General features: G+C 41.4%; 1 protein-coding gene across 1 annotated transcript in view; it reads right to left on the reverse strand.

Annotated features, from left to right (window-relative positions):
* Positions 1-16959, reverse strand: part of PKD2L1 (polycystin 2 like 1, transient receptor potential cation channel) — a 34516-nt gene that overhangs the window by 13905 nt on the left and 3652 nt on the right. Inside the window, exons 2-3 of the mRNA XM_044236646.1 lie at positions 15739-16018; positions 15097-15210 (exon numbers count right to left, since the gene is read on the reverse strand). Coding sequence (XP_044092581.1) covers positions 15097-15210; positions 15739-15973 — 349 coding nt within the window. The 5' untranslated portion in view covers positions 15974-16018. The remainder of the gene's footprint in view (positions 1-15096; positions 15211-15738; positions 16019-16959) is intronic.

Below are 16959 nucleotides of genomic sequence, written 5' to 3' on the forward strand. Positions count from 1 at the left end.
GGTCAGTAACTCTTACACAACATGATGGTAGCAATGTTGATAGCACAGCTCAATCTTCCTAATATGTTAACCATCCAGAACATCAGATGAGTATCAGGCTTGGAGGTTACTGCAATCTGAACCCAGAAGCAGGGCAGAAAAAGTCCAGGATTGCTAGATTATGTGAAATCTTATGTCTCTCCCCATCATAATATGTTATGGTGACTGCAGCATGTATCAGAATTACTTGGAAGGCTTATTAAAACACAGTCTGCTATAGGATGGAACTCAATAATTTTCATTTCCAATACATTCCCATGTAATGTTGCTGTTACTGGTTCTGGGACCATACTAGAACCACTGCTTTGACCTGTTGCTACATAATCCCACTTGTCTTTGATAGAGTTGTCAAGAAGTCAGGGTGTTTCCCAGTGCCTGTCTCCATGATTCTCATGAGTGGGAGTGAGGAAGAAGAAATAACTTCTTTCCCAAGAGGCTGTCAGAACCTTCCTTCTGAGATAGGGAGGGATAGGAAATCTTTTACAAACTACCTAGACCTCTTAGAGGACCTTGTCCTCACCCCAAGGGAAAACCACTGAGTCTATTGTCCTATGGAGTCACTGGAAGTCATGGGAGCTGACCACATACCTCCAGCATATTGTAGGAGAAAAAAGATTGAAATCAACTCAATGATCTTACCTGCTGTCTCCTTTTCCCCACTCCACCCTCTTAATTTCCTTTCAGGTAAATCATTTGACCTTACCATGAAAAACCAGCTTATCTAATTAGAACATCTGGTTCAGAGGTTTCTGAATCTGATAGGGACTCAGTGTATCCATTCCATCCATCCACTCAGTGTATCCATCATCGTTCTCCATATCAGGAGAAATAATAGACCAGAGTAGCCATTTATTACCTCAGAACATCTATTTTATGCCCTATGCAAAGTGCCTGACATCCTGACATCCTGACATGCCTATTTCATTTAACCCTACAACAGCACCGTGTGTGTGTGTGTGTGTGTGTGTGTGTGTGTGGCTATTATTATCATCCCTATTTTCCAGTTGCAAATAGCTGAAGAAACTCGCCCAAGAGCCAGGATTCCAATGCAAATCTAACTGCTCCCACAGCAAACTAATTCTGTTCTGTTCCTAGGACTGAGCTATATCCAAGGAGTAGAAGTTATAGGAGGAACATTATCAAATGATGGAGTAAACTCCACCAAAGGAAGAATTTCCTGACCACTTTGCGCTTTCAAATTATGAAATGGACCACTTCACAAACATCCATTTCATCCTTGAGAATGTCAACGTGCACTACCTGCTGAGGATCACATGGAGGGACTCCTGCAAGGGGCCTCCCTGGTTCCTTCCTTGAAGGTCCAGTGATGGAGTGGAACTGCTCCATTTCAAAAAGCAACACTAGACCAGGGAATGAGGGGAAACAGGAAGGAATCAGAATTTGACTCAGTATATGGAATGTCTGTGTGTCAGTACATTACTAACTTTTAAATATAGTGAGGGCCTCATTGCAGGAAGTTTTCAGACACTGGACAATGACTGTATGAGAACATGGTCAAGAAGAGTCAAGGGGCGCCTGGGTGGCTCAGTGGGTTAAGGCTCTGCCTTTGGCTCAGGTCATGATCTTGGGGTCTTGGGATCAAGCCCCGCATTGGGCTCTCTGCTCAGCAGGGAGCCTGTTCCCACCCCACCCCATCCCTGTCTGCCTCTCTGCCTACCTGTGGTCTCTGCCAAATAAATAAATAAATAAATAAAATCTTAAAAAAAAAAAAAGAAGAAGAAGAAGAAGAAGAAGAATCAGAGACAAGGTGTTGGTCTCACCATCCAGCACAGAGTAACTGATTTTTATTCTCTTGGGCAGAAATCAAGTTCTCTTGCATACACTATATCATGCCTTTTAACCTAAGCCTCAGATCAAATTCACAGTTGCTGAATAATAACAATAATTGACATCACTGACACTTATTGTACACTGGGCTTTGCACACATTGTCCAATAAGCCCATAAAAACTTCATAAAGTAGGAACTACCATCTGCATTTTATGCTATTAAATAACTTGCCCAAAGATCATATAGCAGGTAAATAGAAGTTGGATTCAAACTCAGTTCTGCCTTACTCCAAAGACCAGGAATTTAGCCACTATACAATACATTACCAAACCCTCTATCACTCAAATCTTTCTAATCAGGGACTCTGACTCTCCTTCCAAAAATCAAGCCAAATGTTTAGTATTTTTTTAAAGATTTTATTTATTTATTTGACAGACAGAGATCACAAGTAGGCAAAGAGGCAGGCAGAGAGAGAGGAAGGGAACCAGGCTCCCTGCTAGCAGAGAGCCCAACGAGGGGCTCGATCCCAGGACTCTGGGATCACGACCTGAGCCGAAGGCAGAGGCTTAATCCACTGAGTCACCCAGGTGCCCCCAAATGTTTAGTATTTTACACAAGTTTATAAGGCTTTCTTTTAAGAAAACTCTATTTGAAGAGTCTAATATCTGAGTTAGGAGGTGAATTGCAAAAAACATTTGGTAAACTCAAAATATAACCAATCTTAAAGGAAGCTCCAAATTCCTTCATTCTGGTATAAACATATAATTGTGTATAAATCTGTATCAAGAGTCATACTCTGATATAGCTAAGTCCCAAAGAAGGAAAAACTCATATGCCCAAAAACATGACCTGGGTTGTTCATAGTATCAAAAGATTGTAAACAACCTAAATGTTTTACAAAGAGACAATATTGAAGGAAACTATGATATCATTGAGCCACTTAATGGAGTATTACACAGCCATTGAAATGGTAGTAAACACAGAATGCAAAATTGTATATGTACATATGTATGTACAGTATACAAATATATCCCTACTCTTAAGAATGCTTTAAGAACAAGGATTTAATATGGATTTTAAAGGAGGCAGATATAAAACACAGTCAAAAAAGAAGTAGCATCAGTCTTGGATATTACTTTTATCTATTAGGATATTCCATGACTCATATAAAATCCAACAAAGCCAAATCTTCCTAAAGTTAATGTCTCCTTATTAAGTGGTGTGCTTTTTCTTAGTACCAGTGAAAACTGAGCAACCTATTTATGTCTTCTTGCTTTGGTTGCCAGGAACCTCAGGCTTTATTCTTATTTGCTATACTTTTGTTTATCTTGGGTTTTCTGGTACCAGTTCTCTTTCTCCCCTTTCACCACTTTTTTTATGTCTTTTTTATTATAGTTCTAATGGGCTATATTTTATTGTGTCTGTGCTTTTTAATGTAAGCTGGCTTAGGTTCCTTTTAGACACAGGTGGGGCATAAATATATTATTATTAAAGAAGTATGACTATAATAATTATTATTAATCATCATTATCATGAGCTTGGATAATAACCTGATTTTATCCATTCCAATGTTTATAGTAGAGCCTGAATATTATTGTCCTCTCTTTTGAACTTTTGGAAGACCTTCCCAGCTCAGGGCAACAGCAAGAAGTCAGCAGTTGCTTTGTGTGCCTACTTTCCCAGATGCTTACCATATAGGCCATTATATGCTACTGAGTTCCTTTCTTGTTCCTAATTATCGTGTGATAGAACTTAGCTGTCATTTTCTAACAACACTCTCCTTGGGCAGGAGAGTGTCAGCTAATTGGCAAAGAACTCTGAAGAGTTGGAGTTGCTTCTGCCAGCAACTGTATAATTATAATTCCTTTATATGTCTATACTACTCATCTGTTCAAAACTCTGTGCCTTCAAGTTTTTTAAACTCAAACTCACTCCTTCCTAAGTGGATAGCTGTGAGGAAAAGTATGGAGGATGCTTCTCTAGAAATCTGGAGGTCTCTTCCCTCTGCCTCCAAACCCAGCCCTGACAGTCATTGTATGGATAGAACTCCCACTGTTCTATTCCCACTGGGAATAGAACTCTTACTCTTACAGGCTGATTCTTCTTTCTTGTGAAATAAAATGCAATGCCTTGAAATAGTCACTTCTTATGCCTCCCCATCAGCATCTGATAATAGTTTCATAATAACTTAGGAAAACACTTTAGTTCCCACTCCCTATGGAAAAGAATCAGGTCTCATCAGCCTCCCTGATGATTTTTTATCAGAGAGGTTATAAGCATCTTGGTTTCTCTGGGTTCCATTACTTTTTGCCCCTCCCACGTCAAACTATGAACAAGAGTTCTTCTCCCCCTGTTTGTCATAGACTACTTGTCATCTCCAATAGTTTCCTTCCCTTTCTTACATGATCATACAATTTTATGTAGAGGCACATGGCTGCCGAACTAAATGCCCCATTACCCAGCCTCCCTTGTAGCTAGTTACGGTGACTATTAGAACAAGTTCTTGTCAATGGAATGTGAGTGGAGTGGTATGCTTCCACTTAAACTCCAGGTTCATACCATTAAAAGGAAGGAATGTGCTTTCTACTTTCTTACTTCCTGATAGCTGTAATAGGGACATAAGAGCAGGAGCTGGAGCATGAGGTAGAAGCCGTACGTTGAGAATGACAACCCAAAGAGGTAGAAGCAGTCTGGGCCCCACATGATTGTGGATCCCCCTATCAGTCCAGAGCTTCAGTACACTCAGCCTGGAGCCTGACCGGGGCTCCATCTCACAACCCTGAGATCATGACCTGAGCCGAAATCAAGAGTCAGAAACTTCATGGACTGATCCACCCATGTGCCCCCAGTCCAGGGCTTCTTATACAGTTCAGCTTGCTATGGGAGAAAGAGATAAACTTCTATTTTATTTAAGCACTGTTACTACCGCTAAATCAATATCCAAACAGAAGCTTTTTATAGGATTACATCCATGGCAGGTGGGTACTTTGGAAAAGGAATTTTTCTAAGAAAATTAGGGGGAAAGAGTTGAAGTTAACAAATGGACAGCACAAAATTCCTATGTTAAGAAAAGTCAAATCTAACCTCAGAGCTCTTGGTTAAAATTATTTACTGAGTATACAAAACCCTTTTTCCTTTGCTTAGTAGGAAGTTCCCTATTAAGAAATCAAATCCTCTTATTGCTACTGCTCTCCTTGGGCAATTCCTTCTTTCACCCACACATTTCAATTAATGCTATTAGGTCCTTTAAAATTGGATTCCAAATGCCTCCTGTTTCTTAAGATGGAAAGTAGGCAGAAGACAATTGTAACTTAGAAATGAGGGAAGGGTTAAATCCTCAGAGCATTCCCTAGAGGATTATAAAACCAGTGCATTTCCCTAAAATTCAAATATATTTATTTATATGTGCTCAGAAAATGGCCAAAATTATGTATACCACTCTCTTTTAGGATTTTGTTTTTTTATTTGACAGAGAGTGGGAGGCGCAGAGGGATAAGCAGACTCCCCAGTGAGCAGGGAGCCCGATGCAGGGCTCCATGCATGGCTGGTTGCTGGGCTGGTTGCTGGGCTGGTTGCAGGGCTCGATGCCAGTACCCTGGGATCATGACCTGAGTCAAAGGCAGATGCTTAACCGACTGAGCCACCCAGGCGCCCCAATATACACCAGACTCTTAATAGTGTTTAATAATAGTGGCCTTTAACATTTTCCATATTATTTGACTCTTGTTTTTAAATCAAGAACTATAGTAGTTAAACTTTTAATAAAGATATTCCCATGGTTTGGGGGTAGAAGGGGTAGAATTCTTTTGTAATGAAATGAGGAGAAACACTGCTTTATATTTTCCTTTCATACTTGCCCTCCCAAACTCTGACTCTGGCAAAGCTCTTGCATATTCATAGCCTGAGGCCTTAGTTGGCTCTAGCTCCCACCCCTGCCTTCTCTAGGCTAAGTGCCAATAATGCTAAAACAAAACAAAACAAAACAAAAAACACAAGCAAATGGCAATGACTTTGGGTCTCCTCAGACTTGAATGGTTGCCTGTTTCTGAGACCTACAAGAGTTCCCAGGTCTCTCTGAACATTTTGTCCTCTAACATCTTGCCATCATCCTGGAGCACAGCCCCCCACCACACACCCAACCTGCCATAGCATCAGTAGCAATGCAGGTCATTACTGGTTTACAGACATTGGTTTCCTTTGCTCCTTGAAGGCAGAAGGTGTATCTCCTGTATTTCAAAGTCTTTAACCTTTAGGAGAGTCTTGCCATGTAATAGAGACTTCGTGAAAGTCTGAAGGAATTGAATGTGTGAATAGCCAGGATCGTGTCCTTAGTTTGAACCCTTTGCTAATGAGCTCTCAACATTTCATTTGTTGAGCACTCCATGCTAAGAAATAATCTGATTTGGGGCGCCTGGGTGGCTCAGTGGGTTAAGCCATTGTCTTCGGCTCAGGTCATGATCTCAGGGTCCTGAGATCAAGTCCCACGTCGGGCTCTCTGCTCGGCGGGGAGCCTGCTTCCCTCTCTCTCTCTGCCTGCCTCTCTGCCTGCTTGTGATCTCTGTTAAATAAATAAATAAAATCTTAAAAAAAAAAAAAGAAAGAATCTGATTTGACTACCTCAAACTCAAACTCATTCTCCAAACCAGGGGTTGTCAAACATCTCATTCTCAGAACCCCTTTGTAACTCTTAAAAAATTATTAAAAACTCCAAAAAGTTTTTATTTGGGTTATAACTAACAGTAATTACCTTATAGAAATTAAAACAGAAAAAATTGAGACATTTATAATAATAATTATTGTGTTAAAATAATGTTCATGTTAAAATAATGATAAACCCCATATACATATACATAAACAATATATTTTTATGAAAAACAACTATTTTCTAAAGCAAAACAAATAAATTCAGTGAGAAAAATGGGATCGTTTAACATTTTTGCAAGTCTGTTTAAATATCTGGCTTTAGAGAAGATTGCTGGATTCCCATATCTGCTTCAGAATTCAATCTGCTGCTATATGCTGTTTTTGTTGAAGTATATGAAGAAAATATGATCTCTCACAAATTTGGAATTTGGTAAGGGAAAGGGCCTCAGGAAGCCCCAGAGTTCCTTGGAGCGCATCTTTGAGAACATTGCCCTTTAACTTATATCTGTGACTAGAACTTACACACAGGCCTAATGATCTGCCTCAACTTAAAATCCTAGATTTATTTTTTTTAAGATTTTATTTATTTATCTGACACAGAGAGAGGGATCACAAGTAGGCAGAGAGGCAGGCAGAGAGAGAGGGGGAAGCAGGTTCCCCGCTGAGCAGAGAGCCTGATGTGGGGCTCAATCCCAGGACCCTGGGATCATGACCTGAGCTGAAGGCAGAGGCTTTAACACGTTGAGCCACCCAGGCACCCCAAAATCCTAGATTTATTGTTGCTACCACCTAATAGCGTAAAGAGGCAATTATCAATATTATTATAATCCCTTATCTGTGTCCCATGTTCCATAGTTTTCAAAGTGTTTTCCCATGCAATGTCTCCTAGTAGCTTATTAGATATGGTCTGACCTTGCCCATGAGCAGTTTACCTAATGTTAAATTTCACAATTCAATCAAATAAATTTTAATGATATAATTAGCTTTATTAGTTAAACCATGCATCAGTCAGCATCCCATCTAGCAAGTAGAGGGGAGATCCAAAGGGCTGCAGAAAAGGAAAGTTTTCTAAAGGTACAAAGGGAGTAGAAAAAAAGGAAATTATTAGCAAAGAAACCCTTGTTTTTGGCAAGGTAGCCCTTCTATGGGGAATGGAAGGGATCTCTCTGCACATTTCCTAGAGCTGACCAAGAAATTCCCATGCTGACTGGTTAAAGGTTACCTTTTGGGGGGTGGGGTGGTTGAAACTGCAGTTAGGTAAGGTATTAAGTCTTGATTTACTGACATGGGGCCTTAACATAAGTGACACCATTTGGGATCTGTGGTTTTATTTTTAACACTATGAATCATGAAGTTCAAATTTATATGATCTGCACACGGCCATTCAGCTGGCAAGAGAGAGTCAATACTTGGACTCATGCTTTATGAATGCGAACTTCATGTTCTTTCTCTGGCTACTTACATCGCAGAACCCCAGACTGGTTTCATTTACAAGAATCTAGAATATCTAGATTTTATCAGCTACAGCTGCCTGCTCTCCTGTACTTGATCAAAGCATAGTTATTGGTAAAAATTCCTTCCCTAATTCCAAGAGCTGGTGTTTAAATGTACAGTACTCCTAGAGACCAATGACAGCCCCATATGTGGGAAAACTACATGACAGGTTGTTGCCTAGCATTGGACAACAGGATAGGTCCAGGCTCACCAGTCTTGTAAAAGTGATCCAGGTCCTCGGAATTCTGGGGCACCAGGGAATCCTGCTACAGCAGATATAGGCCAAAGCCTGTGGTGGGACCTAAATCCCTATTATTTAGGTTGAGGTGACTCAGATGACTTCACCCTAGTACTAGAAGGACTTTATAATTCTCTGTGTCTGGATGGGCCATGGGTAATAGAGCCTGCTAGGAAAAGCATGAAATCATGATCCCATGGCCAGTCTTGATCCCTGGCAACTGCTTCTAGAGGGCCCAGTCTTTCTGATCCTTGATAAGCATTAACCTGATGCTTTCTCAGATCTGAGGCTTCCAGTGGATTTAACTTTACATTTCAGTATTTTCCTAATTTATACCTTGACGTGGTATTCCACATCACTGATATTTATTGAAAGCCCACTATATGCCAGGCATTGTACTATTTGTACTTACTTAGTTTCTACCAATCTCAAAAGGCAGTCATTATCATTACTTGATATATAAGGAAATCAGGGCTTCCAGAGATTTAAGAATCTTGACCTAGCTTACCAAAGGCAATGGTTAATAACTGGTTGTACCATCATTTGAACCACGTCATCTTATTCTAGGTCCCATGCTTTCTCCATCACCATTGCACCTTCACTAATGTCATGGCTCTATGTGACCAATTATCTTCTGCCATCATTACAGTCACATAGGGTATAGGAGCTCACCCACAGACATTTTTTGAACCTCCAACATATTTCTGTTCCTTTCCTTGTCAATTCTAGGAATGCTTAGTCAAGAAAGACATCTTCTGTGGAGGTTCCTCAAAAAATTAAAAATTTTTTGAATTACTGTATGAACCAGCAATTGCACTCCTGGGTATTTATCTGAAGAAAATGATATCACTATCTCAAAAAAGGTATTTGCACCCCTATGTTCATTGCAGCATTATTTATAATAGCTAGCCAAGACATGGAAACAACCTAAGTGTCCATTGACAAATGAATGGATAAAGAAAATGTGGTACATATATATGAGGTAATATTATTCATCCATCAAAAGGAAATGCTGCTATTTGCAACAACATGGATGGCCATTAAGGACATTATACTAAGTGAAAGAAGTCAGCCAGAGAAAGACAAATACTCTATGTCATGTATATGTGGAATCTAAAACAAAACCAAAACCAACCCATCAGACTTATAGATACAGAAAACAAATTGGTGGTTGCCAGACATAGGAGTGTGGGCGGGGAGGGGTGTGAAATTTGTGAAGGTGGTCAAAAGGTACAAAATTCCAAATATAAGATAAACAAATCCAGCATGGTGATGTAATGTACAGCATGGTGACTACAGTTAACTTAACAATACTGTATTGTGTATTTGAAGGTTGCTAAGAGACTAAATCCTAAAAATGCTCATCATAAGAAAAAACAATAACTATGTGTAGTGAGGAATGTTAACCAAACTAACTGTGATCATTTCCCAATATATACATGTATCAAATCATTATGATTTACACCTAAAACAAATACAATGTTGTATGTCACTTATGTCTCCAATAAAAAAAAACAGACATCTTTTTCTTAGTCTCCAAACTTACTTCAACCTCCCCTGTCAATATAAGATTCCACCAATCTATGGACAGAACCTTGAAATCCAAAAAACAAACAAACAAACAAACAAAAAACAAAAAAAAACTTGAAATCCACTCAAAAAAAGCAGAGTGAATAGAGGTAGGCATTTCCTTACAAACAGTGACAAACAAGGAACATTCAGTTGACATTAGTTGGTGTGTAGACACAAGTCACCAAAGGCTAAGGGTCTCCGTCCTCCTCCCCAACTGCATGGTGACCAGACCCAGGCTTATCCTGCCTCAGAACCGCTCCTAAACAGGGCCAGTCGCAGGTGCACCTTTGAGATAACAATACTATCTCCTAAAACAAACAGCCATTGTTTCTACACAAAGACCTTCAATGTTTCCTCCATCAACAAAAGGCCACAGCCATCCTACCAAGAAGACAAAGAGCTGGAAAGCCTTTCATAAATATCATGACGGTGGGAGGGGAGGAGTGGAGGCAGGAAAATCATTCTCCAGTGCTTTCTGTGTGAAAGAAAAGGACCAACTCCACCCATCAAGGACCATTCTGAATTACTGATCACTCCTGGACTATTCATAATGACAACAATAACAGCTTCCTAATCTGTGAAATGGAAATAATATCTGTCCCTTACAGGACTGCGTCAGGATCAAATGAGGTAATAGGTATACAAGCTCTTTGTAAGATTTAAAAGGCTGCGCAACTGATAGGGTTGTTATGGGAAGATAGATGGTTCACCCACATTGCCTGCATAAAAAAGATAGCTCTATTTTAGCTGATCAAACTCCAAATAGCTCTGGTATCTCACCCAAGTCCTCAAATAAAGCATAGGGGAGAAGAAATGTGGTCAGTATAGCTGAGCACTGATGTCTGTGAGGGCCCCTCCCAGGCCAAAGTTGGCTATTTTTCCTAGCCCCAGGAACTCAAATCCTGGAAATGAGCTCCCTGGTGGTTGGTCTCTCACCTAGGGTTTAATGGTCCAAACTTTACCCCCATCTCCTCCCTTGTCCCTCTTAAAACATACCTTCCTTTAGCAATTTACACAAAAATAGATTTACATAATAAGTTAAAGCATGAGAAAAACAATCCATCCTCACTGGTGATCAAAGACAAATTAAGGCAAATTGTACCATTTTATGCCTATTTAATAATAAAAATTAAAAATGAGAATATCCAATGTTGGTGAGACCGTGAGAAAATTGGTATGATCTCAAAGTATTAGTGGCATAATAAATTTGTGTGATTCCCTACAAAAGCAAAATGACAACATATAACCAAGTACTAAGAGGTATTCCTATCTTTTGTCCTAGCATCTCCCTCCTTGGCAATTCCCAAGGAAATACTTTAACAGAAATGGCAAAAAGTAGCAAGTATAGATTTACCTACAGGTGGCAAATGTGGAAGTAACAAGAGAAATGTTCTAATTAATTGTGATGTGACTATAGTCATTAAAACAAATATATAAAAACTACTTACAAACATAAGGAAATATTTAAGATATAATTCTAAATGAAAGGGAACCCCACGAGTGGCGCCTGGGTGACCTAGTTGGTTAAGTGGCTGTCTTCAGCTCAGATCCTGAGCAGGTTCCCTGCTTTGGCCACTCCCTCCCTGCTCAGGCTCTCCTCACTCTCTCTCTCTGAAATAAATGGATAAAATCTTAAAAAAAAAAAAAAAAAGAAAGAAAGAAAGAAATAAAAGGAAGAAAGGGAACCATATGATACAAATAGGTAAAATATGTAAATATATGGATATAGGCTGGTAACAAATGATAATATCTTTGGTGTTATGTTGATAAATTATAGCTGAATTATATTTCAAAATATTCTTTAATGTTTTCATATCATTTTAGAAATATAGCAATAAAAAGAAAAAAGTAATCAGCCAGTAGAATTCAAAATTATGCTTCTACTAATATAGGACACATAGTCATCCTTGCAAAGATGTTGACAGGAGTTAATAAATTTATGTGTAACACCTTTGCATGCAGAGAGACTGTAGTAGACTCTAGCTGAAAGGATAAAAAATTGAGTCAGGTCAACAGTCACTGTATTGGATTCCTGCTTCTGCCCCTGGCTTGCTGTGTGGCCTTGGGCAAGCTATTTGACATATCTAAACCTTTCCTGATTTATAAAATGGAAGTGATAGCAGAACTGATATCCTAGAATCATTGTGCATAGCCAATAATAAGATAAGGTACATAGCATAGTGCTTTTAATAACAGGTTGGTGTGTGTGCTATTAATAACAATGATGGTGGTAGTTGTAAGGGTTAACTGAGGTCTCCCAGAAAAAATGCCCTAACTTAAATCATGCTGTTCAGATGATATTACCCCTATAGGTAAAGCCAGCTACAAGCCAAACAGACCTTGTTTTTAGAGCAGTTTTAGGTTCAAAGCAAAATTGAATGGAAGGTTTAGAGATTTCCCTTATACCCTTGCCTCTGGATATGGACAGTCTTCCTCATTATCAAAATCCCCCACCAGAGTAGCACACCTACTATAATCGATGAACCTACATTGACACATTTTTATTCAAAGTCCACACTTTACATTAGATGTTGTACATTACATGGGTTTGGAAAAATGTATAATGACATGTATCTACCATAATATTGTCATATAGAGTAGTTCCACTGTCTTAAAAATTCTCCACACACCACCTACTCATCTCCCTATCCTCCTAGATCCCTGGCAACCACGGATCCTTTTACTCTCTGCATAGTTTTGCCTTCCTCAAAACGTACATACAATATGTAGTCCTTACAGATTTGCTTCTTTCCTTTTTTTAAGCAATTTTTAAAAAGATTTTATTTATGTATTTGACAAGGAAAGAGACAGCAAGAGAGGGAACACAAGCAGGGGGCGTGGGAGAGGGAGAAGAAGGCTTCCTGCGGAGCAGGAAGCCCAGCGAGGGGTTTGACCTGAGCCAAAGGCAGATGCTTAATGACTGAGCCACCCAGGCACCCCCTGATTTGCTTCTTTCTTAAAAGGTATTTTTTATTACCAGTCTAGAGGACCAAATACTACTAGGTAATACAAAGATAATCACTATCAGTGATTGTGTTAGATTATTTATATATGTTATCTCCCTAAGATAGGTACTAGTCTCTTTGTTCTACCCAAGGAAGTGCCCAAAGTCACAAAACCTGTAAGCGGCAGACCTGGTATCTGTATTCAGTTTGTTTAACTTCAGTGTTTATTTTTTTCCATTATGCCAACGTGTTTACCCTGATTCCAAATGTGGGTCCTAGAGGATCTGAACCCTGTCATAGGAACTGACAGGGAAAAGCATACTGATAAAGATGCATAGCCAACTACATGTCATGAAAGCTCATAGAAGACAGCCTCCTGATAGAACCACACAACAGCCACCATATTTTATGTCAGATTTTATGGCTAGGACTTGCATCCCTATCATTAGGCAGGAGAGCTAAGCGCACAGAGTAGGAAATTATAAGGGTCTAGTTCAGTGTTTCTTAACATTTTTTGGCACTATCCCTCAACTCGAGGGCATTTTTAGACATTTTCTTCCTAATCACCCCTTACCCCAGTTAAATTTTAATAGCACATAAATACTGCATTTATTTATGTACTGTGGCCTTTTCCAGGGCCAAAAACTTTTGCAATATCTAAGTTGTTTTTTTTTTCTTCTTCTTTCTCTCTTTCTTTTATTTTCCTTCCAAGAAACTATTTCTACCCCCTCAGGGGTATATCATTCCCACTGAGAATATATAGTCTAGTTGCAGATGGTCAGAGCTAAGTGAGGCGGACAGGGAACTGACAGGAAGGTGAGGTCAGGACCTTGGAGAGTGCCAAAGTAGCCCCGCTGAGACCATGCCCAAGGCTCATGATTGCCTCTAGTTCTGCCTGAAAGAAGAAAGAGGCCTGAAAGAGGATGAAGGCTAGAAAGTTAGTAACAGTACTCTTTTACTACATGTTGGAAGTATCAAAATGTAAAAGCCTTCATAGCCCTAGGCACACGCTGGTCTCCCTTCCCAGGAACTTCCCTTCTTTCCACCTTCCTTTCAAGGAACTAAATCCTCCTCATCTTTCAGCTTCCAGTTCAGATATTACTTCTTCTGCTGTCCTCATAGATCCCCCAAATCTGAATACAACTGAATTGCATCACGAACTCTGTACTGGTCATATGCCCCTGGAGTATTTCATCCAGTACTGGCCCTCATATAGGGAGACCCATCATATAGGGAGATCATTGGGTCTGGAGACCAGGGTAGTGACCATTATGAAGTATTTTTTACCATATGACTGTTTATTTACTGGTACTAGTTACTCTTTACTGGGGTAATGACTTCATGAACATTATCTTCTATGAGCCTCATATAATCCTATTGGATTAGATAGGTATAGATCAAGAAACTGAAACTCACAGAAATTAAACAACTTGCTCAAGTTTCCTCAACTGGTGAATGGTAGGTAGAGCCTGGTGTTTGTACCCAAGTCTGTAAATTCAGAGCCTATACCTTCAATCTATAATTCTTTGACTCTATCCTTCCATGGTGCACTTGTTTTATCCTTTCACTTAGTCCTCTCAACTTAGGCACCAAAACTTCCCAGTTTGTGTCCATAGCTAGAACTTTAAATAAGCTTCCTTCAATGTCTGGAACATAGTGGTCTCTCATACAGGAGAGTCTTAGCTGCATTGACCACAAGTACACCACTTACATCTTTAGACCTTTTATTAGGCATCTGAGCTCTAAAGTCTGCTGAATCTTTCTCCTTCTGCCTTTAAAGAAATGGGGATCTGACCTATCATAATAACCACTGAAACCCACCAAACTGTTTCTCGTTCCAAATAGAAAGGAATGGTTTTCCACTTTTTACAGAAAGGTAAAAACTTCCACTTGCCAACAGAATGTGGTGGCTGCTGAGTTGGTGTCAGGACCGTGAACTTAAAAACTGTATTTCCCTTTGGGGTGCCTGAGTGGCTCAGTGGGTTAAAGCCTCTGCCTTCAACTCAGGTCATGATCCAGGGTCCTGGGATCAAGCCCTGTGTCGTCCGGCTCTCTGCTCAGCAGGAAGCCTGCTTCCTCCTCTCTCTCTGCCTGCTTATGATCTGTCTGTCAAATAAATAAATAAAATCTTAAAAAAACAACAACAACTGTATTTCCCTTGTAACTCTTGATGAAGTAACTGACCACTTCCTAACAACCTGCCTTCTTCTCCTGAACCCAGTGACAAGTTCCTTTTAATCAAAATATCTTAAACTGAAAAGGTAATCAATGCCAGGACACAGCCTGCTCACACAGACAGATGCTGTCTCCACAGGCATTGCTGCACAAGTGTGTACACAGGTGTTGTTGTCTCACAGATGCAGGTGTTACTCACAAAGACAGATGTCCACCAGGAACATGACGTATACTAGCAGCTCCCTGAGGGTGGTCTTGACATAAAGCTCCCGGTTCTCAGCTGTGTTCTCAGTCAGGGTTGTTCCCCAAAGTCCTAAGGGACATGGGAGAGATGCCTAGGATGGCAAGCAGCAGGGTTCCTCCCAGGTGCCCAACCCACTGGTCCCTGGATTTTATTCCCATTTCTATCCCAGCCCTTGGCTCACACATCACCTTGTATCTTGGCTGAATCTGGCTACTCTAACCACACTCAAGCCTGCCCTCCATCAAACACCCCGAGAGGAGTGCAAAAGACACTGGGTAGCAGAGAATGAAGACATAGAAAGGAGGTCCTTGTTTCAGGTGGGGCAGTCTAAGGGAACACCACAAACGTGTCCTCCCTCAAGCTAAGTCCCACCATACCATTCTGGGCCCCCAGAGAGGACTGTACCAGGCTCCCCCTCTAAGAGACCACTACACTGGCCTCTGTGTTCTGGGGACTTCAGTTCTAACAGACAATTCATAAAGCCCAAAGAGACTGAGATCCACCTCTTCTTCAGGTCACATCTCCCACCACAAGTGTTTGGGACTCCTTCCCCAACTCCTGTATCCCAGGAGGGAGATCCCTCCTCCTACCAGGTACCTCTGATGCCACGACAGATCTGGAAGCAGCAGCTGGATATCAGGGTCCTATATGCCTTCTCCTGGGGTCCATCTTCAGGCTTTTTGGGTTGGGGCAGGGGGGGCACCACACTGGAGATGGTGCAGATCCTCAGTGTCCCATGTGGGGATGGGGGACCACTGTAGGCAGGGTTGTCCCAGGCTCCACTCCCCATCCTTTGGAGCTCTTGCCCCTCCGGACTTTCCACAGCATTCATGGGGAATGAGGTAGGGGGCCTGGCACCTCAGGAAACCACTGTCACCTGAAGAAAGAAGGAGCAAAGATGCATACCAGTCTAGCCAGCAGAAGGCAAAAGAGCTAGAGAGCAGCTGGTCCCAGGAAGACTCTGCTTCCTGCCTTTTGTAGCATCTGCACCCCCTGGGGGGAGGGGGCAGAGAGGAAAGGGTGGGGAATGGCTATCAGTCCTGTCAGGGGCTCTCTCGATTTCTCTAGCTTCGAGAAATGGGCTGGGAGGGAGCTGTGAGGCAGGGCTTTGGCAGGTGAAAGAGACGACTGGGAGGGAGATGTGGAGACTGGGGTGGAAGGAAGGAGGGGTGAGAGAGGCCAGTGCTCGGGGGAGAGGATGGTAGCTTCCAGAAGGGGCCTGGTAGGGGGTTGTCCCAGTCAGAAGAGGAGATGAAAGAGCAGTGGGAGGTGCTGGCAGACTCCTCGGTAGGTCTGGGCTAATTTCCACTAAAAGCTCCTGAAAGGGCCGACATGGATTGGGCTGTAGACCAAGGCTAGGGGAAGGAAACTAGAAAATGCTGCCTCTTTTCCAGGCTCATTCAATGGCATCTGAGGCTCCTTTAATGTCTCACCTTGAGCTGTCCCCTGGTGGGGTGGAGAAGGGGGGGGCTCCCCTCCCTCACTCAACCCCTACAGCTAGGGGAAAAGCTAGTTGCAGGAGAAGCCTCTGTTTTAGACACTTAAGGGTCAGGGTCTCCGAATGTTGTTGAGGTGGGGGTGGGCAGTGAGCGGGGCACTTCGGACTTCCAGATTATCTGTATCCTTCTGAGGTCTGCCCTCATATAGCTTATGAGGGAACTACACTGACAGGAAGGTATTCCTTAAGGGTGTGGGGCACAGCCTAGGGAAGAGCCTAAACCCTGACTGGGAGAATGCATCAAAGAGCAAAGGGCAAGGACAGTGTGCCTTGGGACTCCTGAAAAGGAGTAAATGTCTGGCTCCAGCTTAACTGACAAT

This window comes from Neovison vison, chromosome 2 (genome assembly GCF_020171115.1).
Source record: "Neovison vison isolate M4711 chromosome 2, ASM_NN_V1, whole genome shotgun sequence".
Lineage (NCBI taxonomy): Eukaryota > Metazoa > Chordata > Mammalia > Carnivora > Mustelidae > Neogale > Neogale vison.